This window comes from Trichosurus vulpecula, chromosome 4 (assembly GCF_011100635.1).
Source record: "Trichosurus vulpecula isolate mTriVul1 chromosome 4, mTriVul1.pri, whole genome shotgun sequence".
Classification (NCBI taxonomy): domain Eukaryota; kingdom Metazoa; phylum Chordata; class Mammalia; order Diprotodontia; family Phalangeridae; genus Trichosurus; species Trichosurus vulpecula.
Window position 1 is genome coordinate 67530442 of NC_050576.1, and position 27025 is coordinate 67557466.

At 38.7% G+C, this 27025-nt stretch overlaps 1 protein-coding gene across 1 annotated transcript in view; it reads right to left on the reverse strand.

Annotated features, from left to right (window-relative positions):
- Window positions 1–284: 284 nt before the first annotated feature.
- ANKRD45 (ankyrin repeat domain 45) overlaps window positions 285–27025 on the reverse strand; it is a 54378-nt gene continuing 27637 nt past the window's right edge. The window contains exons 4-5 of the mRNA XM_036756057.1: window positions 3896–3990; window positions 285–450 (exon numbers count right to left, since the gene is read on the reverse strand). Of these exons, the coding sequence (XP_036611952.1) occupies window positions 301–450; window positions 3896–3990 (245 nt within the window). The 3' untranslated portion in view covers window positions 285–300. The remainder of the gene's footprint in view (window positions 451–3895; window positions 3991–27025) is intronic.

Genomic DNA, 27025 nt, shown 5'->3' on the forward strand with positions numbered 1-27025 from the left:
CAATGAGTTGTGTAAATGGTTAAAAAAAATAGCATTTGACATCCAGTATGAAATTATGTCAGTGGAATGACATTAATCTTAGTGAAAGCAGGCATCTAAGAGGCTAAGTAAGCTGATACCATTTATAATAGAGAACTACAACTACTTTTAAACTAATGGATCAATTAGTAATGATAAGGTCAAGGAGCATCTATGACTACAGTTGGTAGTAAAAAACATCAGGAAATCAGGACAGCTTAAAAATATTTTCCCCTTAGTTTTCATCCTTTCCGGCATTTTCCCACTGAACAGCTCTCCTGTTCAATACTCACGTGGTGTGGCCATTTTCACCAAAATAGGATTCACAAGATCTTCCAGTTGCTGCTTTTGTTCAAGAAGCTCTTCTTTAGTTGTTTCTGCATGGAGCTCAAGCCACTCCATTTTGGCCCGGCAGGCACTCATGAGCAAATTCTAAAGAGGAAATGGGGACTTTTCATTCCACTTGCTAAAAGGTCAACAACACAAGCCCCCACTGTAAACAACCCCAGGAAACCTCCAAATAGTGTTGCCAGGGAAACAGTAGTCCCTCACATAATTTGAGGTGGTAGTGACCCACACCAACTTACGGGTCCACAATAACGACAGCTGACATTTATATAGCGCTTCGAGGTTTGCAAAATACTTTATATTATCTCATTCGATTCCCCACAACAATTCCATAAGTCCTACTATTATTTCTTTTGATAGATGAGAGAAATGGTTTATAGGGATAAGGGGGAAATTATATAAAGAAGAGAAAACTTCAGAGGTTGAGTGACTTATCCATGGTCATTTATAGACGTATAAGGGGTGGAATTTGTATCGAGGTCTCTCCTTGGGATAGAGATATATTTGCATAGGTGGAGGATGATAGGATGAAATATTGAACCCCTGCCTTCTCTCTCTTGCCTATTATCACCACCCCATCCACCTTGAGTAACCTTCTTTGATTCTCCTTTTTTTTTTCAAAAAAAAATATTTAAAAGGCTCCTTTTGTTTTGAATTTCGTTGTTCAGTCATTTTCAATCATGTCTGACTCACTATGACCCCATTTGGAGTTTTCTTGGCAAACATACTGGAGTGGTTTGCCATTTCCTTCTCCAGCTCATTTTACGGATGAGGAAATTGAGGCAAACAGGGTTAAGTGACTTGCCCAAGGTCATACAGCCAGTAAATGTCTGAGGCCAGATTTGAACTCAGGAGGATGAGTCTTCCTGATTCCAGGCCCAGTGCTCTATCCACTGCACCACCAAGCTGCCCATTTTCCCCATTTTGTTATGGGGGATGGGATTAATCAGTCAGTTGAATCAAACATTTATTAAGCACTGACTATCTTGCCAGTCACTATGCTAAGCTTGGAGATACAAAAAGAACCATTGAGTAAATCAATGAAGTCACACAATCCTCACTCAAAGTAAAAGATAAAATACTCTTATATTATTCCCCACAAAGGTGAGAACAAGTCTTGGTCAATCAGTAAAACAATTAAATTAAGTGGGAAATGTCTTAGGAAGTACTGGAGCACACAGAAGGAGACTTAGTCCTGCTTCACAGATCATCTAGAAAATAAAAGGCCAGTTCAGAACCCAGGTCATTAAAAAAGCATCTGTCTGAGATGTGGGTTCCAGCAAGCAGCAAATGAGGAGTGTTCCATCTAAACTCCTTCAAAAGGAGCTGCCTAAAGAAAGAACCTTTGGGCTTTGGCCTTGGTCTCCCCTCTTTCCCTTCCTCCTCTCCCCACCTCCACCTTGGCAGAAGAAGCACCTTCCCAACCTCAGAGGTTCTATGGGATTCCGAACCTCCCACTGGCCTCCTAGCAGGGTCTCTGGAACAACTGAGAGCAATGACTGTATCAGGAGCTAAGGAAAGACTCAATTAAGATTCAGGTCTACAAAGAGACCAGCAGAAAAACTAAACCATATCTAAAAAACAATATGTTGAGGATTTCCAGGAAATAAGTTACTCCTTTGGCATACATGCTCTCTAAGTTGAGCCCACTTTCCCCTGGATTCTATATATATTTGTGGGAGAAAGAGTGCATCATAAACTTCTGGAGGGATGCTTTATACAAACTTTTCTTACTGCTTCATCTCAATAAATACTCTTTCCTAAAAGCTACTTGTCTGTTTGACAAATAGATAATCAAGACAGCAAACCAGTGGGAGCTTGCCACCTATAAAGGAGTGGAAAAAGACACCCTCCAAGGCCTTAGGGGGTAGTCTTGTCGTCCCTTCGCATGTGAAAATTCAAATCAACAAATACTGTAAAAACAAGTAACACATGCCCAATATGCTGAAGCTGGAAAGCAAATACAGCAGACAAGATACCAGTGCTCTCTGTAATAAAATTACATATGAAAAGAAGAACTATTCCGTGCTAACATAGAAGGGGAAAATTTAAAGGTATGTGTAGATAAATTCACCCCTATTCAATATCCTTTTCTATTCAACAATTCTTAGTATTTTAGGGATGGGAAGAACAGGAAGTTGTGATTTTAAGAAGGGATTTTATGATGGAAGAGTTTTGATGTTTGAGATGAGGAGAGGTAAGGACACACAAAAAGTTATTGTTGCTTGGTAATTGGGAGAAAAATGGTACAGAACATAGTTTTACCTTAGTTTCCTATCTTATCCTACAATGCAAATGACAGACAATGTGGTTCTTTCATTAGAAAGCATGGTTTATTATACAGAGGGGTCAAAGAAAGGGGTTTTTTTTGGTTAAAATTATTCATTGTAAAGAATCTGCTGTAACCAGACCCACAAAATTCTCCTATCTGTAGGCTACTGACCAAGCCATGGAGAAGCCTCAGTATACAATACAATCATTTCTAGCGTGTGTCACTTGCTCAGGCTTGATACATGCCATTTTAAGGGGGTGATATCAGACTGTTTCAGGGTAGAGGGGCCTGTTTCAGGTTCTTCTTTTTCACACAAGTATACACTCTCTAAGGGAAGACTCAGAATTGTGGAGACAAATTCATGAGTTCAAGACCTACACACAAACACATTTTTGGCAATGAGAGTATGTGTCTCAGGAACATTAAAATCTGTTGTTCCAGAAAGGATCTGTTTGGTTTGTTCTTGATATCTGGCACATTTCCAAGTTACTCAACAATTATCTATTTTGATCTCAGTGAGCTTCTACCTCATCAGAAGTTGTCATGTAATAACAGTAATAATTACAGTTGAGAATCAGAACCCATCTGCAAAACAGAAGAGTCGAGACGTAAGATGGAGACGGGGTGGTGAAGTCAAAAACAGTGCATTTGGATTCAGAAGGCCTTTGCCAAAATCCCTGCTCTCTTACTGAATGCTATTAACTAATTAAATGTTTAAAATTAATCAATAAGGCAAAAATAATTAATTAAAGCACAGGGCCTGGCACATAGGAGGTGCTTAATAAATGTTTGTTGATTGACTATGTGAATTAGCTACTCTTTTGTCTATTAGCTTTCCTCTTCTTTTAAATGGGCATAACAATATGTAATTTGCACTACCAACCCCACAGGACTATCTCATGGATTAAGTGAGGTAAAAAGTGATATCATTCTAACAGTAGAAATGACATTGAAGAAGAGGTATGACCATCTGCTTTGCTGCTACACCCATAGGACCTTTCCATCTGACTTTTGGCTGAAACTTTCCATATACATTAACTTCCCCAAGAGAATGTGAGCTCCTTGAAAGCAGGGATTGCCTTCCTGTTTAATTTGTACCCCACCATGACTAGCGCAGAGCTTTGCTTAATAAATGCTTTATTCATTCATTTGTTCTTTCATGAAGTATTCATGAAAAGTATAATAGTCCAGATACATGCTGCTATCATCGAGATCCAGGACCACGGGGGTTCTCAGAATAAAAACTAAGCAAAATACCTTGTCTTCCTTGTTCATCTTTCCTGGTGCCTTCTCTGGATCTGTAATGATTGCCTGGATCTTTGCAATGGACTTTTTCAGAGCCAGGTGAGCAACTGAAAAAACACAAATTAAAAGTGCAATTAAAAAAAAAACTTCCTGTCAAAAATCTACCCTGCTTGCCATGTTGTTCTTCATGGAATTTCAACAAAGAGACTTGTCAATCAAAAAACACTTGTTGGGGCAGCTAGGCGGCACAGTTGAGTAGAGCGTTGGCCCTGGAGTCAGAAGGACCTGAGTTCAAATGCAGCCTCAGACACTTGACACATGTACTAGCTGTGTGACCTTGGGCAAGTCACTTAACCCCAATTGCCCTGCCAAAAAACCAAAAAAAAAAAAAAAGCACTTATTTATTCAGCTCAATGCCTCAAATGTTTATTGTCTCCTATGCTCAAGTGCTAGGTCCTAGCAATGCAGGGTCAAAATGAGAGATATAGCCTGTCCCCAAGAAGGCTACCATTTCATAGAATACCTACCATGTGCCCAGCAGTATTCTAGGGAGTTGGCGTTACAACCCAAAATGTAAATATAAGACATGGTCCTTGATCATGAAAAGCTTATAATCTACAAAGATAGCTACTCTTTTTTTAAAAAAATTAACTTAATAACCAGCAACAACAAATAGTAATGATAATAATTAATATTTAGATAGCATTTTAGATCTACAAAATACTTGATACACATTATCTTATTTGATCTTTATAACAACCCTGTAAAATGGGCACTATAGACTTATTATCCCTTTTCATAGATAGGGAAGCCGAGAATGAGAGAGAGTAAGGGATTTGCCCATGATCCCACTGTTAATAATTTTCAGGAGGAGGAAACATTTAAGGCCAGGTCTCTACTGACTCCAAATATTTCAAAATAGGAAATAACGGAAAAATCATAAATAAAATTATAAACATAATATATTATTATATACATTTTAAGAAAGAACACTTGATCCAACAAAAAAAAAGTTTATTCTGTCTCCTACAGAAGTTGAGCGTAGGAAGGGACCTTAGCAGCCATCTAGCCCAACCCATACATCAAAGGAATCACCATTGTAACTTACACAACAAATGGTTGTTCGACTTCTTTTTTTTATTAAATAATATTTTATTTTCCCCCAACTACTTACAAGAACAATTTTTAACATTCACTGTTTTTTTGAGTTCCAAATTCTACTCCTTCCTCTCTCCCCTCTTCCCTCCCTGAGATGGTTTGCAATCTTTACAGATGAGGAAACTGAGGATTTGAACAGTTAAAGAGATTTGCCCAGTCACACATCTAGTAAGTATCTGAGGTGGGATTTAAATACAGGTCTTCCTGACTCCAAGGCCTGTGCCTTATCTACTACGCCATGCTACCTCTAAAGGAGACCTTCTAACTTAAAAGTCAAATAGAGAATTAGGACAAGAAATAGGAGCCTTCTCACAAGAAGAAGGAGTTCAGAAGACAGTATACATGCATCTGGGCTATCTAGCTGTTCTATATTCCAAAATAGCCTGGCCTCTAGAGGCTAAGAATCTGGGAACTGAGAGCTCACTCTCTCTAAGGAGAAAAAGAACCTGGGTTTTCTTTCCTAGTCCAATGACTGAGTGTAAGAGGTACCTCCCTAATTCCCTGTCTTTGAAGGAGAGTTGAAGCTCTTTTTGGGTTCCAAACTAAAAAAGAGGTGGTAGAAACCACTCCTCCTAAGCGATGGCTGAGGACTCCAGGTGAAGCCCAGTGAGTATCAGCAGAGAGAGATGTGATGCAATGACCAGTGGAAAGCAGGGGTAAAATGATACTGTAAACATCAGCACCCCCTGGGAAGCAGGCCCACAAGGAGCAGTGCACCACTGTAAGACACCACCAGCCCTATAATGTCAAACATGCAAGCTGCCCTCCCACACATGCACCCTGGACACATATATTCCCTAAGTATACGCCCCTCCACACGGCAACTGTAGCCACACATATTCCCTCTTTTGGTATCCGTCAGTAATATGTGCCCTGGCCACAAGCACTCCATACATTTGTGTTCCTCACACATGATCACTGTTGACAATGATGGCATATATACATCAGTGGGAGTGTCCCAAGTTTGTGGGAGGAATACCCCATTGCGACTATTCTGATTATGTTATTTTATCAAATGCTTTTGCTCCTGACTCCTTCTGACTAGTAAAAGTAAGCAGATTCGGGGGCAGAGGGGAGGGGGCAGAGAAGAGTTCATCAAGGAAGGGGATAAGCATTTATATAGCACCTACTAAGTACCAAGCACCTGTTAAACACTTGACAAATATTATCTCATTTGATCTTTGCAACAACCCCTGGGAGGTATGTGCTATGATTATCCCCATTTTTCAGGTGAGGAAACTGAGGGAAACCAAGGTTAAATGACTTGCCCAAGGTCACACAGACAGTAAGTGTCTAAGGTTGGATTTGCACTCAGGTTGTCCTGACTGCAGACCCAGCACTCCATTCAATGAGACACCTCGTTGCATCAGCCACAGATTTGAGTAAATGAAGAGTCACAGAACACCTTGATCCTGGCATTGCTTTACTAGGGAGAACATGTGAAAGTAGGAGCACTCGAAGCACTATAAAATAACATTATTATATCAATAGATACAGAAAAATCCTTCATTAAAATATAGCACTTATTGGGGCAGCTAGGTGGTGCAGTGAGTAGAGCACTGGCCCTGGAGTCAGGAGGACCTGAAGTCAAATTCGACCTCAGACACCTGACACATGTACTAGCTGTGTGACCTTCAGCAACCCCAACTGCCCTGTCAAAAAACCAAACAAAAAAAATATACAGCACTTATTTATGCTAAACACTAAAAAGTGTAGGAATTTTTTAAGTATAGGAATGAAATAACCTTTCCTTAATATATTCAAAAGAATTTCTATAAAACCAAGAGATAGTATTATCTATGATGGAGAAACACTGCAAACATTCCCAGTGAATGTGTAGTGAAGCAAGGATGCCCACTATATCCATTATTTATTAACACGATACTAGAAATGTTAGCTTTGGCAATAAGATGAGAAAAATAAATTAGTGAATGAGGACTGGAAAAAGGGAGCCAAAGTAGCTCTATTCCTGGATGATATTATGGTTTTCTTAGAAAACTCTTAAGAGGCAATAAAAATTATTGAGACTATTTCTCTATACTGCTAAGAAAAACCAGGAAGAAGAGATATAAAGAAAAATAATATTTAAAATGACAACAAAATGTATTAAATATCTGGAAGTTAAACCAAGAACACAATGTATAGGAGAAAGAAAAAAAACTTTTTATTCAACTAGAATTGCTAGAGGAAAGTGGATAGTGGGTTGACAGAAAATAATCTTAGCTAAGCATCTTATCCTAAAATATATTACACATATGTTAAACACAAGAAATTCAAAATGGATAAATAAAATAAATAGAAAAAATTGCATCATTAAGTAAGGTAAATTCATTAGCTGTGACATAAAGAGTATTTTTAAAAAACAAAATAGGCAACTTTATATTTTTAAAAAATCTTTTACAAAAATAAAATAAATGCAGGTAGATGAAAGAGGAAAAAAAGGATAGACCAGGAAAAAACTTTACACAAAACATCTGTCAGATTTTTATGTCTGATGTTCAAAATCTATAGAGAATTAACACAAATTAAAAGATTATAAGCTATTTCCCAAAAGATGGTGAAAGAATATGACTAGAACACAACAGAAGAAATTAAAATTACCAACAATCATTTTTAAAAGTATCAGAAATGATTAATGATCAGAGAAATATAAATTAAATTATCAATGGTATCATTTTGCACACATCAGAATGCCTAAACTAGTGCAGATGTAGGAAAACATGAATTCATTTGCTGTTGGTAAAACTGCGAAGTGATCCAATTATTCTGGAAAATAATTTGACAGTAAGAAAAGTTTAAAAATTATTCATAATCGTTGTCCCAACAATCTCACTATTGGGTTTATACTCAAAGGAAGTTACTGATATCCGTATGTACCAAAATACTCATAGCAGCACTGTTTGTGATAGCATAAAGGTGAAAACAAACCATGGACCCAAAGATTGGGGACTGGCTGAAAAATCTCTGTGCATGAGTAGATTATATGAATATAGTAGAATATTAATGTAGAATAATGACAAATATGAAGAATTTTTTAAATGGGAAAACCTGAAGTGACCTGCCCTTTCTTTTAACAAAGAATAACCTACTAAAATGTAACATTACGGCTACTGTTAGTCACCATCACCCTACAAGGAAGTTTATACTTGGAGGGAACGTATACCAGTGTTTTCTATGAAATAGTAAAACAGGATATGTTGTTATTGTTCTACAGTTGTTTCAGTCATGTCTGACTCTTCACAACCCCATCTGAGATTTTCCTGGCAAAGATACTGGAGTGGTTTGCCATCTCCTTCTCCAGCTCATTTTACAGATGAGGAAACTGAGGCAAACAGGGTTAAGTGACTTGTCCAGGGACCCACAGCTAGTAAATGTCTGAGGCCAGATCTGAACTCTGGTCTTCTTGATTCCAGGTGCCATGCTGCATGCATTGCACCACCTGGCTGCCTTTTAAAACAGGATATATCAGCTTCAAAATCATAAAAAATTTATTTTCCATCTCTTTGTTTTTTCAAAATCTGCCTCATGTAGGACTGCCATGGGACAGCTAATCTTGCTCCTTCCTGATTCCTTTGCCTTCTGCCTGTTTCCGCTGTCTCACTATACTTACTACCCCCCTTTATTACCTATAAATTGAAATACTAGGCTATGCTACCCATCTTTACTACTTAAATAGTTGGCATAGGTTTATAGTTTCATGATTTATGTGAAATGTGCCTTAATTTCTTTGAATAAAAGAGGTTTTACAAAGATCAAATAAACAGACACACACACACATATAGATAAAAAATCCACAGTGCTGGCAGGTTATGTTATATCTTCTAGTTCTAATACTGCCAACTTAGAAACTTTTGAAGTTCTTTATGACCTCATAGAACTATCCTCGAATCGGTCCATTTGACGATGTCACACTGCTCCCCAAGTTCCTGCTGCCCTGGCTCAGAAAATTATAGCTCTCATCTAAAATGCTATGACTGAAATATCATGCTGTTTAAAATGGACCTAAGGTATTTCATTGTGAATTTTAAGGACTTTTTTCTACTCAATCTCTGACATGGCTTCTAGCACAAACAAGGTCAACTTGCCATAATATTTTTTTTCCCAGTTGGAAAAAAAAACATGTTCATTCAAGGCCTGTCTCTGGTCATTCCTCTATGGTCTGTCTGCTTTGTCAAAGAAAGCTTCTGCATCTGTGCTAGAACAACCTGGGCAAAAGTTGGATGGGAGATTTTTCCAGGGGAAGTAGACTTGATGCAGCTTACGCCTCCATCTTCCTATTTTCCCTATCCTCTGGACCAGCTGGGCCACAATTTTTGGAGTTGTACCAAGCTCTCTTATATTTTAGTGGAAACTCTCTTTGTAATCCTGACTATTTTATCTGGACATTATCTTTGGACCCAATGGAAGAAACACGCAAGGAAGGTGAAGTAGTGATGGAAATTTGTAATGAAAATGTTATATAATGTATGTATACATACCTGCAAACACCTCAAGAACACAAATGAATGTAGTATGTTGTCCTAAAAAAAGGTTATCCTGACTATAAGGCAACCTTATGTTGGGGAAATCCCCCAACGTCATTTGGGGGAAATAGCTCTTACATTGATTATATATAATTTGCCAAGAGAGGACATTATTTGGGAAAGTAAAACAAGCCCCCTGGACAGATCATCAGATTTTCCATGTACTATCCTTTGATTTTCTTGTATTGTGTCCTGAGATTTTTCAGCAAAGAGGGGTGACATTTTACAAATACACACCCACACGCACACCCCAACAGAATACACAATGGATAATTTTGTCTCTTAGGACTGTAACTCAGATACCAAAATACACATATTTCTTTCATCTGCCAATGGGTTATATGCAATATGCTATTGTCCCTCATCTATCTCATAAGAACAATACTGATTAAGCACTCTATGCTTTCTCAACTAAAGAGGTCACAGTACCAGAGTACCATTTCCTAACAACTCACACTGATTACATAATACTTTGTTTTTACAAACAACATCCTATAAGGTCAGCAGTGAAAAATCTATTTTCTGCATTATACAGAGGAGGTAACTAAGGCTCAGAGAGTGCCAATCCAGACCAGTTTCCACTAGAGCTGGGGTTCTTAACCTTTTTTTTTGTATCATGAACCCCTTTGGTGGTCTGGTAAAGCCTCGGAATAAGCTTTTAAATGTATAAAATTTAAAATTAAATATACAAGATAATTACAAAAGAAACCAATTATATTAAATTATAGTTCTAAAAATATATTTAACAAAAGTTCACAGATCCTAGGTTAAGAAATTCTGCTTAGAGATAAGATAGCAAAGTTTAGTGCCTAGAGGAGTGGCCCAGAGCCCAGAAGACCTGGTTTCCAGGCCTGTCTCTGACACATACTGGAAGTGTGACCAAAGACAAGTTACTTCATTTTGCTGTTTCCAGCAAAGCGTCTAATAACTAGGTTGCAGGGCACTTGCTGATTGATACGCAATGGCTGAAATCACAAGTCCACCCCTCCCCCCCAAAAAAGTACTGAAAAAGATGATGCATTGTAACTTCTGGTCTTGACTCTCACTAAAAGGTCCAGGCACTGCAAACTTTTTTCTCAGAGAAAATAACAGTTCAAGATGTCTCCTAATGCTAATATTAGCATATTTAATTTTCTTTTTGTGGGGAGAGATGGGGAGCAGCACAGATGGGGGGGATGGACTTGTGATTTCATTGGTGTAAAGCAGAGGTGTCAAACAGCAGGCCTATACTCTCACGTGTAGCCTGGGCCAGATTAAAATGTAATTGGGAAATTTTTTTATTAATAAAAATACAATAGAACATAGATAATTCTATGTGGTTTTCTAAGTCAATGTGGCTTTCTAGGTTATATGTGGTTTTCTAAGTCAATACGTGGCTGCAGGCAGCCTTATGTATGGTTTAGTGGCCCTGTGTTTCTATTTGATTTGATACAACTAGTGTAAGGAACTCCCAATAAAGAAACTCCTTCTACCAATGTAGACTGTCACTTTGGTGGGGTGCATCTTGTGGTCTTCATGAATGTCCTGGTGCATTGAGAGATCACATGTTCTGTCAGGCCTTTAGGATTCTAAAGTCAGTTTTCTACATACTTTTAGAAGCACAGAATAATACCTAAATATAAAATATTTAATTTATAAATTATTTAAATTGACTTGACTGGCAGAAATCATGGCAATTTTTTTAAACTAGGACACAAACAAAAAAATTTACTACCAAAGGTTCTTACTTTCCAAAACTTATTAACTCAAAAAATTGACTTCCTTCTCCTCTACCTTCACCCTCTGACTTTTTCCTCCTAACCTCCTCTTCCCCTCCCTCCAGACTATCTCACCAAGGTCATGATGCCAGCTCCCTGAGCCTTAGGGAGCTGCCAAACTTGAAGCTGAGATGACAAAAGTCCACAGGAGAGAATTCTGAAAATTTCAGCAGGCTATTGGGAAACACTTATCTTGTCAAAATCTCTTATTTTACTATGAGGGAACTGGGTTTCAGGAACAATCAGTGAGTTGCCTAAGGTCCCATAGCTGGTAAGTGCCACAGCCAGAACCAAAACTCAGGTTTCTAAATGAGTACTAGGGGGTGACAAAGTGGGTGGCTTACAACACCTAGGACTGGTAATTGTGGGAGGAAGGATCACCTATTGTACATTACTCTGTAAAATGTACATGATTTTAGGGCCAAATATTCCACTGAAGGTATTTACTTTGGAATAAGTCAAGTTCAATGTATTGCAGTAAAGTCTTAAAAACTGCAGAAAACACTATGGCAGCAGAATTCTTCAACAGAATGTCGGGGGAGACTCAGTTTCCAAACTTTGTCCTCCAAATGCCTCATCCCAGTCTCTTATGTCCAATGACCTTTCCATTATACTATGTTGCCTTTCTATATTTTTAAAAATGTAGAATGTCTTGATCTTTCACCAGTTATTATTTTAATTACCAAAAAAGGGTCTGAGGAGTGGAGGAGAATTCACATCTATCTATACCCAAATTCTACCCTTTCTAGGTTAGTCTCCCCTTCATGTTCATTTCTCAAATTCTGTGGGTTTTCATAACCCAAGTTCCAGGGATGAGGAACCTAAGGCCACATGTGGCCTTGACTGAGTCCAAGTTTTACAGAACATATCCTTTTATTAAGGGGATTTGTTCTGTGAAATTTGGATTCAGCGAAAGGGCCACATGTGAGGACCTACAGGGCCACATGTAGCCTCGAGGCAGCATGTTTCCCACCCCTGGATGTGTCCAACATGCCCAAGAGTAGGGCTCTATGCCTTAATAAATTCTGTTTGTTGATCTTTTGTCATTTCCTCTGCTTCAATTCTGAGCTATATAAATAGGGAAATTCTCTTCCCTGTGTGGATGGGAGGATACATTCGCTAAGTGCTCCCCTGACAATGAGATTCTGTAATTCTATAATTTGGGGTAAATGGGGAGCAGAAATTTAGATGGCACTGAGACCATTTATACACCTCTTGAGCTTTCCTTCTCCCTAGCTGATACTGGGCAGTGTGGAGTCACCGCCGGATGCTGGGTGTAGAGTAAAGAAGAACCTGGGTTCAGATCCCATGTCTGGCACCATCTCCATGGCTACGCGCTAGTCATTTAACCTTTTCTGCACCTCGGTTTCCTCATCTATGTATCTATGATCCCACAGTCACAGACATGTAACATTAGTAACTCACGAGTGCAGTAACAGTAATAACAGCTAACATATATGGTGCTTGAAGGTTTGCAAAGCTTTTATCCTCGCAGCAACCCTGGGAGGTGGGCGCACCTCAGTTGACAGATGAAGACACTGGGGCAGATGGCCTTTAAGGGAATTGCCCAGGGTCACGTGGCTGTGAATTTTCCGAGGCCACTTCTGAACTCGGGTTTTCCTGACTCCAGGTCTAGCGCTCTAGTCACCTAGTTGCCACTTAAGAGAAGTTCTCATTGATTTATTCAATTTATCAGACACCTACTACATGCAAACTACTGTGCTACGTACATAATTGTATATACATGATCCTTGACCTTATCAACTCTGGTCTCTCAAGAGGGAAAGCCACATATGCATAAATATTAAATAATTATAAAGTAGTCATAATGCAGAATATGATATAAAATAATAAAAGCAATACAAGAACAGAAGGATTATTTCTGGTTGGTATAATCAGCAAAGGCTTCAAGAGACACAATTTGAACTGAGCCTTGGAAAACAGACACTATTTTAATACATGGGGATAGAGAGGAGAGCATTATAGTCATGAGCAAAGGCATGAACGTGGAGAAACTCTGGACACTTACAAGAGATAGCAAGTCATCCAGCATGGCAGAGTTTCAGCACCTGTGAAGTCAGCTGAACACTAGCCCACTAGAGATGACAACGTGATGTGGCCAAGTTCAGAGAAAGGAATGGCAAGGATTGAATGACTAATTCTTCCTATTTCCTGGTTAAGCTATACTGTATTCAGTCTCCTAGCATAGCTCCCTACAACTGAGTAAGAACCTGATGATGGCAATCAAGCTGATCTCCTTTGGGGTAGAGGCGGGTTGAAGAGTGCAAAGAACAGCATGCCTTCACTTCTACATCCCCTTCAGAATGACATTTTGGCTAGAAAACAGAAAACTATGGAGGGAACATATCATTAGAATTTGGGTTTATATATTCACAAACAGGTTAGGTTTGGTGTCCAGAAAGAAAAATGTTTTATGCTATTGGTCGTTTCTTCCTTTTAGCCAGAAGATAATTTTTCCTCAGATGGTGATCAACAAAATCAGTCCATTTATGACATCGACCAAATCCTCTGCAGGCTGATGTCAACCACATCAATGCTGACAAGATACCTAAAGCAAGCATCCCACCATCCCTCCAAAAAATTAAAACACAGAAGAAAATTAAAGAAAAAAAGGGACGGAGACACACTCGACTGCAGCTTCAAAATGTGTTCACACATTAATTCAAATCTCTCTAGCATAGATCTTTTAGAAGGAAACTATTGAAAGAGAAGATTCTTTTTTGGATAAAAAATATTTTTTGTGGCCTTTGTCATATTTTTTTGTCACATTTGTGAGACCTATATTCACAAACTCTGCGTAGAGAAGTCATTTCTACTCAGCTAAAAAAAGCATTATATGAAGTATTTTACTAACACGGATAGAAAAATCTAATGCTATCATTGCTATGTATTTCTGCTCTTCTTTAAATGATGAATTATTAGGAATTAAATAAAGCATTTCTATAGAACAGCATCTTAGCTTGGTATTCTAGTAAAGCTCTGAATTAAGTAACACTTATAGACATTTTTTTAAGCTTTCCTGAGCAAGCTCTGTGACTATCTAAGTCCTGTCACAGGAGGAGGACACAAGCACCAGCGCATGAAGTGAATTGCCCTAAGTGTTTACTTGTATAAAGCAGAAGAGCTCAGTGGGAGTCCAGGGTGCTATGTATGATGCAATCTCCTATACCAACTTTCCCACCTGGAGGCCCACAGCAGTTCATACTCCTCACTCAAACACAGCCAGGGAGGAAAATAGATTGATTTGACTAATAAGTATATCTTATATATACACCCATTTCTAACTCAGCAACCAGTTAAAAGACCCATACAGTAAGAAGAAAGGAAAGAGCCACTGAATCCCCACATGCTCCAAAGTTGTAAGGGGGAGGGAGAGGTGAGGGGTTTAGGCAAAGCATGATGTGTGTGCATGCTCCTAAGTGCTAGGTTCCCACTGGCCTGTCCCCTGTTACACTGATATGGGCACCTCCCTTGGAGCTGAGTTTGCCTGGTCCTGTGGAGATGGTCATGTGTGTTTGGCTCAAAGTTACAGGGATGGTAGACTGCCTGACTGGCAACTGATTGAGGAAGAGCCTCTCACTCAATAGCCTATAAAAGGAGAGAACAAAAGCCCCTCTCTCCCCTCATCTCTTCCCCCCCTTTCTCCCTCCTTCCTCCCCCACCTCTCTCCTCCCCTTCCTTCTCCCTCTCCTGTCCCTCTCTCAGTATCTCTTCTTTCTCTTTTCTCTCTTTCTCTGTCTCTCTCTCTCTTTCTGTCTTTTTGTTTGGGACTCTGCTAGCTCTCTCCCTTGTAGTTACAGTAAGAGAAGGAAAAAATAGCCAGCGCTATTTTTCTGATGTTCTCATGAGAATTAATATATGGGATTACACCCTATTGATCAACTCAAAATTTTCAGAAGAGTGTGAAAAAAAATTTGTCATTATCAATCATAGAGAGTTTATTCACAAAAAGGATTTCATGACTAAAAGTAAATATGTTTCCATTCTCATCATAATGAATGAGTTATATTATTTTTTTAAAAAGTACCGCAACTCTTTAAATTATTGTTTCCATTCTACCTCCAAGGTTTGTTGTGAGGATCAAATAAAATAATAAAGCACTTAGCACAATGCCTGGCACATAGTAGCCATCTGATAAACACTGATTCCCCTAGTACCCCCTCCCATTCTTAGTCAAACTATGTAAGTATTGTTGTTATTCAGTCATGTCCAACTCTTCGTGACCCCATGGACCATAGCAAGCCAGGTTCTTCTATCCTCCACTAATCTCCTGAAGTCTGTCCAAGCTCATGTTTGTTGCTTCCATGACACTATCTATCCATCTCATCGTCTCCCGTCCCCTTCTCCTTTTGTCTTCAATATCTCCCAACATCAAGGTCCTTTCCAATGAGTCCTGTCTTCTCAGTATGTGGCTGAAGTATTTAAGCTTCAGCTTCAGTATTTATCCTTCCAGTGAACAATCTGATTTAATTTCTTCAAGTATTGACTGATTCGATCTCCTTGCTGTCCAAGGGACTCTCAAAAGTCTTCTCCAGCACCAATATTTGAAAGTGTCGATTCTGCAGCACCCAGCTTTTCTTAAAGCCCAACTCTCACAGCCATACATTGCTACCAGAAAAACCCTTGACTATATGGCACTTGGTCAGCAAGGTGATGGTTCTACTTTTTAGTATATTCCTTCCAAAGAGCAAGCACCTTTTTATTTCATGGTTGTAGTCACTGTCTGCGGTGATCTTTGACCCCAAGAATATAAAATCTGACGTTGCTTCCGTTTCTTCTCTCTAACTGCCAGGAAGTGATGGGACAAGTTGTTAAGATCTTTGTTTTGCTTTGCTTTGTTTCATGTTAAGCTTCAAGCCAGCTTTCACACTCTCCTCCTTCACCCTCCTCAAGAGGCTTCTTAATTCTTCTTCATTTTCCACCATCAGAGTGGTAGCATCTGCATACCTGAGATTGTTGATATTTCTCCCAGCAGCCTTAATTCTGGCTTTCGATTTGTCCAGCCTGGCATTTCATATTATGTACTCTGCATATAAGTTAAATAAAGTAACAATATACAGTCTTATCATACTCCTTTCTCAATCTTAAACCAATCAGTTGTTCGATGTTCAGTTCTGTTGTTTCTTAGACCACGTACAGGTTCCTTAGGAGAAGTTAAGATTATCTGGTACTCCCATATCTTTGAGGATTTGTCACATTTTGCTGTGATCCACACAGTCCGAGGCTTCAGTGCAGTCAGTGAAGAAGCCGATGTTTTTCTGAGACTTCCTTGTTTTCTCCATAATTTAGTGAATGTTGGCATTTTGATCTCTAGATCCTCTGCCTCTTCAAAAACCAGCCTGCTCTTCTGCTAATTCTCAGTTCATACAGTGCTGAAGCCTAGCTTGCAGAATCTTAAGCATAACCTTGCTGGTGTGTAAAATGAGTGTAATTGTTTGGTAATTTGAACATTCTTTGGCATTGCCCTTCTTTAGAATTGAGACATAAATTGATATTTCCCAATCCAGTGGCCACTGTTAAGTTTTCCAAATTTTCCTGGCATATTCAAGTGCGGCACTTTAACAGCAGCATCTTTTAAGATTCTAAATTGCTCAGCTGGAATTCCATCACCTCCACTAGTCTTATTGTTAGCAACACTTCCTAAGGTCCACTTGACTTTCTCTAAGATGTCTGGTTCTAGATCAGGAACCACACCATCATGGTTATTGGTGGCATTAAGATCTTTCTTGTATAGTTCTTCTGTGTATTCTTGCCACCTCTTCTTCATCGCTTCTACTTCTCTTAGGTCCTCACCATTATTGTCTTTTATCATACCCATTTTTGCATCAAACATTCCTTGACATCTCAAATTTTCTTGAAGAGATCTCTTGTCATTGCCATTATATTGTTTTCTTCTATTGCTTTGCATTGTTCATTTAAGAAAACCTACTTATCTCTCCAAGCTATTCTCTGGAATTCTGCATTCAGTTGGGTATATCTCTCCCTTTCTTCTTTCCCTTCACTTTCCTTCTTTCTTCAACTATTTGTAAAGTCTCAACAGAGATCCATTTTGCTTCCTTGCTCTTTTTTTCCTTTGGAATGGTTTTTTTTATTGCTGTCTCCAATACAATATTGTGAACCTCTGTCTAGAGTTCATCAGGCCCTCCATCTACCAGATCATAGCCCTTAAATCTATTCATCACTTCCACTTCATATTCCTAAGGGATGTTGTTTAGGTCATAACATATATAGTCTGATGGCTTTCCCTACTTTCTTCAACTGAAGTCTGAATTTTGCAATAAGAAGCTGATGATCTGAGCCCAACCACACAGAGCTTCTCCAGCTTTAGCTGCAAAGTACATAATCAATCTGATTTCGATATTGACTATGTGGTGATGTCCATGTGTAGAGTCACCTTTTATATTGTTGAAAAAGAGTGTTTGCCATGACCAGCAAGTTATCTTGACAAAACTCTCTTAGTCTCTGCCTTGCTTCATTTTGTATTCCAAGTCAACTTTGGCCTCTTTGGCAGAAGCTGCTCACTTAACTTGGGGTTTACTGGCTGGTTTATGGGCTAGATTCCTTCCTTCCTTCCGGGAATAGGTCCCTGCCAAAGCACCACTTAAGGCCTTTATTTTGGGCCCTCCTGGCTTACACTGAATGTCAACAGTAACTGTTTCTCTTTGGAACAGAAACCCTGAGGGTCTTCCCCTCCCACCTTGATTTTTTATTTTCTAATTAAAGGAGCCATCCCTCCTTAAAGAGGCCTATTCATTGAATGGGTGCTACCTCACTCTAAATGAGTACATGAAAAGGCCAGAGCCTAAAAGAACCAGTGTCTCCCATTGCATCCTGGGTCATCTCCAGTCATCCTGTTAAATATCAGGTCACTGGATCCAGATGACTCTGGAGGATAAAGTGAGGCTGGTGACCTTGCACAGCTCTCCCTCACTCAAATCCAAGTCAACTGCAAGTCATGCCATCATTTCCCTGATGTCATGGTCCTCTTTGAAAATGAAGGACAAACACAACAACAGACTTATATGCTGTAATGTTGAATGGTTTGCCTTGGATTCAAAGAAATATCATTCTGTCATTTTTAAAATTATATCCCAATACTGCTTTTCCCAGGGATTCTTGCCTACAGTAGTATACGTAATGATCACTTGAATTAAATTCACCCATTCTTGTCCATTTGAGTTCACTGACACTCATGATGTCAATGTTTAATCTTTCCATCTCTGGTTTCAGCTTACCTTAGTTCATAGCTCTTATATAGGCCACCTCATTGGTCTCTTTGGATGGTTCCTCTTCATGATGGCCAGAAATGGCTTTCTTTCTCCTTGACTCACAGAAGTCACATCTGCAAATCTATTTCCTGCCTCAGCTCTCTGGGTCTGCTCTCCATTGGGTATGGCATCTTTTACTGGCTGAGTAGCTCAGCTGTAAGATGACATAGTCTATAAGGGGGGGAGGGGGCAGAAAGAGAGGAGAAAAAGAAATTCCAGCCTACCTCCATAAGAGATAGGGAATTATATTCCATGGGTTCTTCTTCCATACCTGGTCTTCTTTGCTATCAAAGGTCACACTGCAGAGAGATGTCTTTTGGTTCAACTGAGTGCTACGGACTATGTGTTACTTTTTTGAAGGGAAGTCAAGGGCATAGTTGATCTATGGTCAACTACCTTTGCTGAAGTCAGGAAATCATATGTCTTCAGGGGTGCTCGAGACCCCAAAATACCAACACACTGGGTTCCTGCTCGAATGAATTCGACTCAAGCCTTCTCAGTCAAAGAGAAAAATAGAGTTTATTAAAGATTTGTCATATTGGGTTGAGTCTTAAGAAATCTCACCATTTGTAATGCTCGTTTTCACAAGCAGGCCAGATTCAATCTGAGGTAGATTGAATCTGAGCATCCTCAAGGAGGCAAGATGAAACTTATATACAGAAAGATTGTGTGTGGGATCTAGGGTGGTCCTGGGGTGATGGGAGGAGGCTTTTAGGAAGGGTCTTGAGGAGGAGTCTAAGGAGGAGCTTGATGGAACTGGGGCAAGACTCCAGGAACCAAGAGAATGAGATTAAGGGTGGGAAGTAGCTGAAGGCTACCTGGAGATAACAGACAATGTAGGGCTAGGCTAGTTTAAGGGTAATAGATTTGGGCATTGACACTTTGATAGGATCAAGGGCAGACACTAGCCAGACAATGGAGGGCTAGGTTAGGTTAAGAGTAACCTAGAGGGGGTGGAGCCAAGATGGCGGCTGGAAAGCAGGGATTTATGTGAGTTCCCATCCAGGTCCCTCCAAACACCTATAAAAATGTCTCTGAACAAATTCTAGAACTGCAGAACCCACAAAATAGCAGAGGGAAGCAGGGCTCCAGTCCAGGACAGCGTGGATGGTCGCTGGGTAAGGTCTATCACACGGAGCTGGGAGCGGAGTAGAGCAAAGCAGAGCCCAGCTTGAGCCTCGTCTGAACTAACCAGACCAGGAGCTGGTTGCAATAGGCCTTAGCGCCCTGAATCAGTGAGCTGTGGCAGTTACCAGACTTCTCAACCCACAAACACCAAAGACAACTAAGAAGATTAGTGGGAAAAGCTGCTGGGAGAGAGTGAAAGGGGTTCTCGGTTTGGCCACTGCCCCGGGGGCAGCGGAGGTGATGCAGCTACAGAACTACAGCTGCAGTTGCTTCTGGCCCCAGGCCCAACTGGTGGGAGGAATTAAGTGGCAGATCTGAGCAGGAGTGCAGAGCCAGCTTAGATCTGAGTCAGGTCCTGGTTGGCGGTTCTTGGGGGAGGAGGAGTGCTGCTGTGGCAGAGCTCGCTGTGTAGAAATAGCTCTGAAAACAACAGCGTAGCCCCTCAAGCTTGGGACAAAGTACTCCATACTCTACAAGCAGTCATACCCCACTGAAAAACTCAAGGGTCAAGTAAGTTGGCTGGGAACACGGCCAGGCAGTGAAAATGGACTCAGATTCAGACTCAGACTTTGGAATCTTTCTTTGGTGACAAAGAAGACCAAAACATACAGCCAGAAGAAGTCAACAAAGTCAAAGAGCCTACATCAAAAGCCTCCAAGAAAAACATGAACTGGTCTCAGGCCATGGAAGAGCTCAAAAAGGATTTGGAAAAGCAAGTTAGAGAAGTAGAGGAAAAATTGGGATGAGACATGAGAGTGATGCAAGAAAACCATGAAAAACAAGTCAAGGACTAGCTAAAGAAGATCCAAAAAATACTGAAAAAAATAACACCTTAAAAAATAGACTAACCCAAATGGCAAAAGAGCTCCAAAAAGCCAATAAGGAGAAGAATGCCTTGAAAGGCAGAATTAGCCAAATGGAAAAGGAGGTCCAAAAGGCCATGGAAGAAAATACTACCTTAAAAATTAGACTGGAGCAAGTAGAAGCTAGTGACTTTATGAGAAATCAAGATATTATAAAACAGAACCAAAGGAATGAAAAAATGGAAAACAATGTGAAATATCTCATTGGAAAAACTACTGACCTGGAAAATGGACCCAGGAGAGATAATTTAAAAATTATTGGACTACCTGAAAGCCATGATCAAAAAAAGAGCCTAGATATCATCTTTCAAGAAATTATCAAGGAGAACTGCCCTGATATTCTAGAGCCAGAGGGTAAAACAGAAATTGAAAGAATCCACAGATTGCCTCCTCAAAAATATCCCAAAAAGAAAACTCCTAGGAATATTGTCACCAAATTCCAGAGCTCCCAGATCAAGGAGGAAATACTGCAAGCAGCCAGAAAGAAACAATTTGAGTATTGTGGAAACACAAGATTTAGCAGCTTCTACATTAAGAGATCGAAGGGCTTGGATTATGATATTCCAGAGGTCAAAGGAGCTAGGATTAAAACCAAGAATCACCTACTCAGCAAAACTGAGTATCATGTTCCAAGGCAAAATATGGACTTTCAATAAAATAGAGGACTTTCAAGCTTTCTCAGTGAAAAGACCAGAGCTGAATAGAAAATTTGACTTTCAAACACAAGAATCAAGAGAAGCATGAAAAGGTAAACAAGAAAGAGAAATCATAAGGGACATACTAAAGTTGAACTGTTTTGTTTACATTCCTACATGGAAAGATGATGTGTATGATTCATGAGACCTCAGTATTAGGGTAGCTGAAGGGAATATACATATATATGTACATATAGACAGAGGGCACAGGATGAGTTGAATATGAAGGGATGATATCTAAAAAAAATAAAATCAAATTAAGGGATGAGAGAGGAATATATTGAGAGAGGGAGAAAGGGAGAGATAGAATGGGGTAAATTATTTCACATAAAAGTGTCAAGAAAAAGCAGTTCTGTAGGAAGGGAAGAGGGGGCAGGTGAGGGGGAATGAGTGAATCTTGCTCTCATCGGAATTGACCTGAGGAGGAAATATCATACACACTCAATTGGGTATCTCACCCCACAGGAAAGAAGGAGGAAGGAGATAAAAAAGGGGGGATGATAGAAGGGAGGGGAGGAGGTAATCAAAAATGAACACTTTTGAAAAGGGACAGGGTCAAGGGAGAAAATTGAATAAAGGGGGATAGGATAGAAAGGAGTGAAATACAGTTAGTCTTTCACAACATGAGTATTGTGGAAGGGTTTTGCATAATGATACACATGTGGCCTATGTTGAATTGCTTGCCTTCTTAGGAAGGGTAGGTCGGGAGGGAAGAGGGGAGAGAAATTTGGAACTCAAAGTTTTAAAAACAGATATTTAAAAAAAAAAGTTTTTGCACGCAACTAGGAAGTAAGATATACAGGAAATGCAGCATAGAAATCTATCTTGCCCTGCAAGAAAGTAAGGGAAAAGGGGATGGGGGAGTGGGGTGAAAGAAGGGAGGGCTGACTAGGGAACAGGGCAACCAGAATATATGCCATCTTGGAGTGGGGAGGAGGGTAGAAATGGGGAGAAAATTTGTAATTCAAACTCTTGTGAAAATCAGTGCTGAAAACTAAAAATATTAAATAAATAAATAATAAAATTAAAATTAGAAAAAAAGCGTAACCTAGAGATTGGGTCTAGCCATAATGAAAGGCTTATGGCCCCAGGCAAATGCCTCACCAAGTGGGAAGATTCAAGGAGAATTCAAGGGGGCTCCCTGATCCTGTACCCTATCACCTTCTAATTCCATCCATTCTGAAAAGAGAGCTTCTTCATACCTCATAGAGAGTTAATGGAGTATAAACTCTTCTTTATACCTCATTTAAGACCTTAATACTTTTTTGCCTTACCTACCTATCTTCTGTGTTTTTATCAGCTAAGTAGGGGAAACCAACTGATCAAGGGTTTCCTGATCAAATCTCCCTCCCCTCCTTCCCCCACACAAATATTACACACTATTACAAGACATACTTGGTCACATAATATTGCAATACTAATGGTATACATTTGCAAAAGGACCACAATTAAAATAATTTCAGCTTCTGTGCCAACATGTGTATAAAAAAAAGAGGTAAAGAAATTCTAAAGAGAACTCAATAAAACCCTTTAAATTCAATCAATAAATAGATTAACATTTAATCATTTCAATGCAAAGGTGGAAGATATGAAAAACAGATTGGAAAATATCATCTGAGTAAAAGAAATTAGGGAAGTAGAAGACAAGCAGTGCTAAAGCCAAATGACTATATGTCATGAATGCTTTTTTAAAGGAAAAAGTCAAGAGGCAAAAAATACAGAAGAAGCCAAAAATTGAAAGTGATCATACTTTAACTGGCAGGAAATGATTAATTACAAATGCAGGAAAAATTTCTTACTTGGCAATCTGTATATGTTACAGGAAAGATAAAAATCAATACCAAATTAGAGGAAACAGTAAAAATGATAAGATATGTCATGTGATTAAGGCAAATCCAAACTAACCTACTTAAAGCAGCTGACAGAGAAAATGACAAGTGGACAAAAGTACAGACATCATTCACAGATTTCCTTTTCCTCCTTCCTACAATTTAAAAAGGAAATTAAACTGAAGTAAATCAATTGCTACAAGGAGACCAAGAATCTAGAAACTAAGCCAGAAATAAATCAATTTTTCCATCTGTTGTTTATCCTCCCATTTTAATCTTTAAATGCCCTCGGGATAATTATGCTGAGTTGAGTCAAGCTTTCCTTTGTTTTTCCTTCAACCTGTCTTGGAATTATGGGGTAATACTTGTCTATAAGATTTTACAAACAAGTTTATTTTCTAAACAAGCATTTCTCTTGACAATCATAGCTCTCTGCTTGGAAGTAGACAGAGTATTTACTGACTGAAGTTATTTGGGAACTCTTTGGTCTCCTTGTTATGACAATTGACTTATATTAATTAAGTTTCCAAATAAAATTGTCATTATCAGTTTTGGTATTTTCTCCTTCATTCATTTCTGAATTTTGAGTGGCAATAACTTCATCATATGCAGTTGTAACTGAATATCATATCTTTTTCCCATTCTTACTGTTGTTTCTTATTGGTATTCATTTTTCCCTTTGTTCTGCTTAAATTAGTGATCTGAGTACACACAGACACCTAATTCAAGAATGACTGCTACATAAGTAACAAACAATTTCCTATCTCTTAAAATGGAAGGAAATACACATTTAATGATCATAACTGTGAATGGAAATGGGATGACCTTGCCTATCAAATGAAAAACAATTGTGGAAAGGATAAGAAAGCAGAATCCAAAAATAGGTCTTTTACATGAAATACACTGAAACATAAAGTTCACAGAGTTAAAAGAAGAGGTTAAAGCAAAAGTTACTTTGCTTCAGCTAAACTCAAAAAAGCAGGGGTGGACATCATGATCTGAGAAAAAGCAACAGCAAAAACAGGCTCAATTAAAAGAGATAAATGGTGAAGTTATGCTATACTTAAAGGTATAATAGATAATTAATTAATATCAATATATAATATACAACAAATGGCATAGCAACCACATACTTTAAAGAAACGTTAGACAAGTTAAAGAAACAGAAAAAAATCTAAAATAGCTAAGGATCTCAACCAATTAAGAAAAAGAAGTTAAGGACCTGAAAAGAATTTTAGAAAAATTAGTTATATTACATGTCTAGTGATTATTGAATGGAAATAGAAGGAGTATACATATTTCTCAATAAAGCCAACAACTTAAATGATTAATATTTACAAACATATAAAATTTTAAAGATAAACAGAACAAGCAATAAAGATTTTAAATAGCTTAATCCCAGAAAAAGAAATTGAATTTAAGCCATATATGATCTGCCGAAGGGAAAAATGCAAACAAACCTGGGTAAATTTACAAGTGAATTCTATAAAACATTTAAAGAAAAATCAATTACAGTATTATATAAAATGTTTATGAAAATAGAAAAAAGAAAGATCCTACTATATCTTTTTATGATATAAGTACGGTCTTGATACTTCAACTAAAGAGAGACAAACCAGAGAAAGAAATATCCCCAGAGAATATTCATACAAATTATTAAATAAAATATTAGCAAAGAGGCCACAACACTTATTCAAAACTTAATACACTATGACCAGGTTGCATTCATACCAGAAATGTGGGACTGGTTGAATATTAGGAAAATTAAAAACAAATAGTCATATTGATAGCGAAAACATTAAAAATGACATGATTATAGGAATAGACATACTCAGTTTTGCAGAAGTTATTCTTGGTTATAAACATCTCTTTTGCCCTTTGGAATATTAAATTCTAAAATCTCTTATTTTTAGTACTAGTTGTCAAGTCTTTCATGATCCTGACTACAGGTCCTTCTTACTTGAACTACTAGTACACTAGTGGAGAGGCACATACTTAGAGAGTATAATTGGCAAGGAGAAGGTGCAGACATGCCGGTGCCCTGAAAGCCTCAGGCTAGTTCCCCAGGTTCAGTGTTTCTGATGGCTACATGCCTCCCCTAGGCTCCTGGGCCTGCTCCTTGTTAGGCCCTGTGTCTCTGACTAGGCAAAATGTCATGATGGATGGCCCAGGGAGGCAGAGAGAAATCACATACACATACATACACACACACACACACACACACAGCCCACTGGTCTTCCTCAACCCTCTGCCAAGAGGCAAGGAGCAATTCCCTCTCGAGAGCTAGGTTCTTCTTCCAAAGCTGGCTCCCTTCTCAGATGCTAGAGCTTGTCCCCCTTAGACCTGCTTCCTGCCTTGACAGACTCCTTAGAGAGTGGGTCTTGCTTTTTAAAGGACACCAGGAGCATGGCTAATTCTTTAACCAGGCAAAAACTAACCACCCAATAATTCCATTGAATTTAATTTAAAAACTTCTTCACATCTCCTAAAAGAACCAATAGACTGTTAACACAAATATAAATACTCCTTTACACTTTAAGACCTTAACTCTTCTTGTCTCTGTTACCTGCCCCTTACATCCTATAGTTTTATCAAGTAGGCTGGAGGAACTCCAAAGAATGGATCTCCTGACCAGTATCTCCACATTATGAAGATAACTGATCCTCTGCCCCAGATAAAAGGGGCAGGTAAATAGGAAAATTCAGTGCATGTGTTAATTCAGTTTCTCCAGAGTGGCCCATTCTTTCAACAAAAACATTTATTTTATTTGTACATTTATTTGCACCTCCTTAAATACTTTTTCCTTTCATAGTTTGTTCAGTGTTTATCTTGAACAGATAGGGTGTTTCCAATTTTCTGCTACAAGAAAAAGAAGAGCTATGAATATTTTTGTACTGATAGTGCTTCTCTTTCTTTTTATGACAGTATTCCCTACCCACATTTCCCTAGAATACTTTGTTTGGATTGATCCTTTGTCACTATCACATTCTACCATACACGACAGTGACTTGCATATGTGCTCTATTCACCAACAAGGTTATAATCTCCTTGATAGAAGGGAAATTGACAGCTTTCATCTTTGGCAGCTAGGTAGATAGACAGAGCAGTGGACAAAGCACTGGGTCTGGGGTCAGGATGACAAGTTCAAATCCGGCCTCAGACACTTCTGAAACTAAGTCTCTTATTAACCTAGGTTTGCCTCAGTTTCTGCATTTGTACAACAGCACCTGACTCCCAGGTAGTTGTCAGGATAAAATGAGATATTTGGAAAGTATTTCACAAACCTTAGAGCACTATAAAAATGTTAGCTATCATCGTTGTTGTTATCTTTGCGTACCCATTTCTTAGCACAGCACTTTATACGTAGTAAGTATTTAACAAATATTTGTTGAAATGAATTATTTCTAAATGAAAACAATGTACCATCAAACTGCTGCCACAGTGGTCCGACTCTAAACTATGCATTTTTCAGACTGTACTTTTTCTCTAAATGCAGCTTGCATAAAGGTTAAGTACACTTCCTATAAATTGGGTGTTCTTTGTTATGTGTACCCACATGCACTGTTTCTTTTCTTTTAGAGAGATGTCACTTCAGGTGTGTAGCCCATAATGTATAAATAAAATAAATTATTTTGTTGAAAGAATGGGCCACTCTGCCTGGGTCCAGAAAAACTAGATTAACACATACACTGAATTTACCTATATTTAAGCATTTGCAAACACAAATACCTGCTGAAATTCTGAGAAGCCAAGTAAAAAGCTCCTGCTGTGCCAATTTCCCACTCTATAAAAAGCCATGTTCCACGACTATAGCAAAATTCAGCAGATGACAGAATCCATATCCGGAAAGCACAGTGGTGATTGTGACTATTTTTATTCAATGTGGGTGTAAAAAGTGAA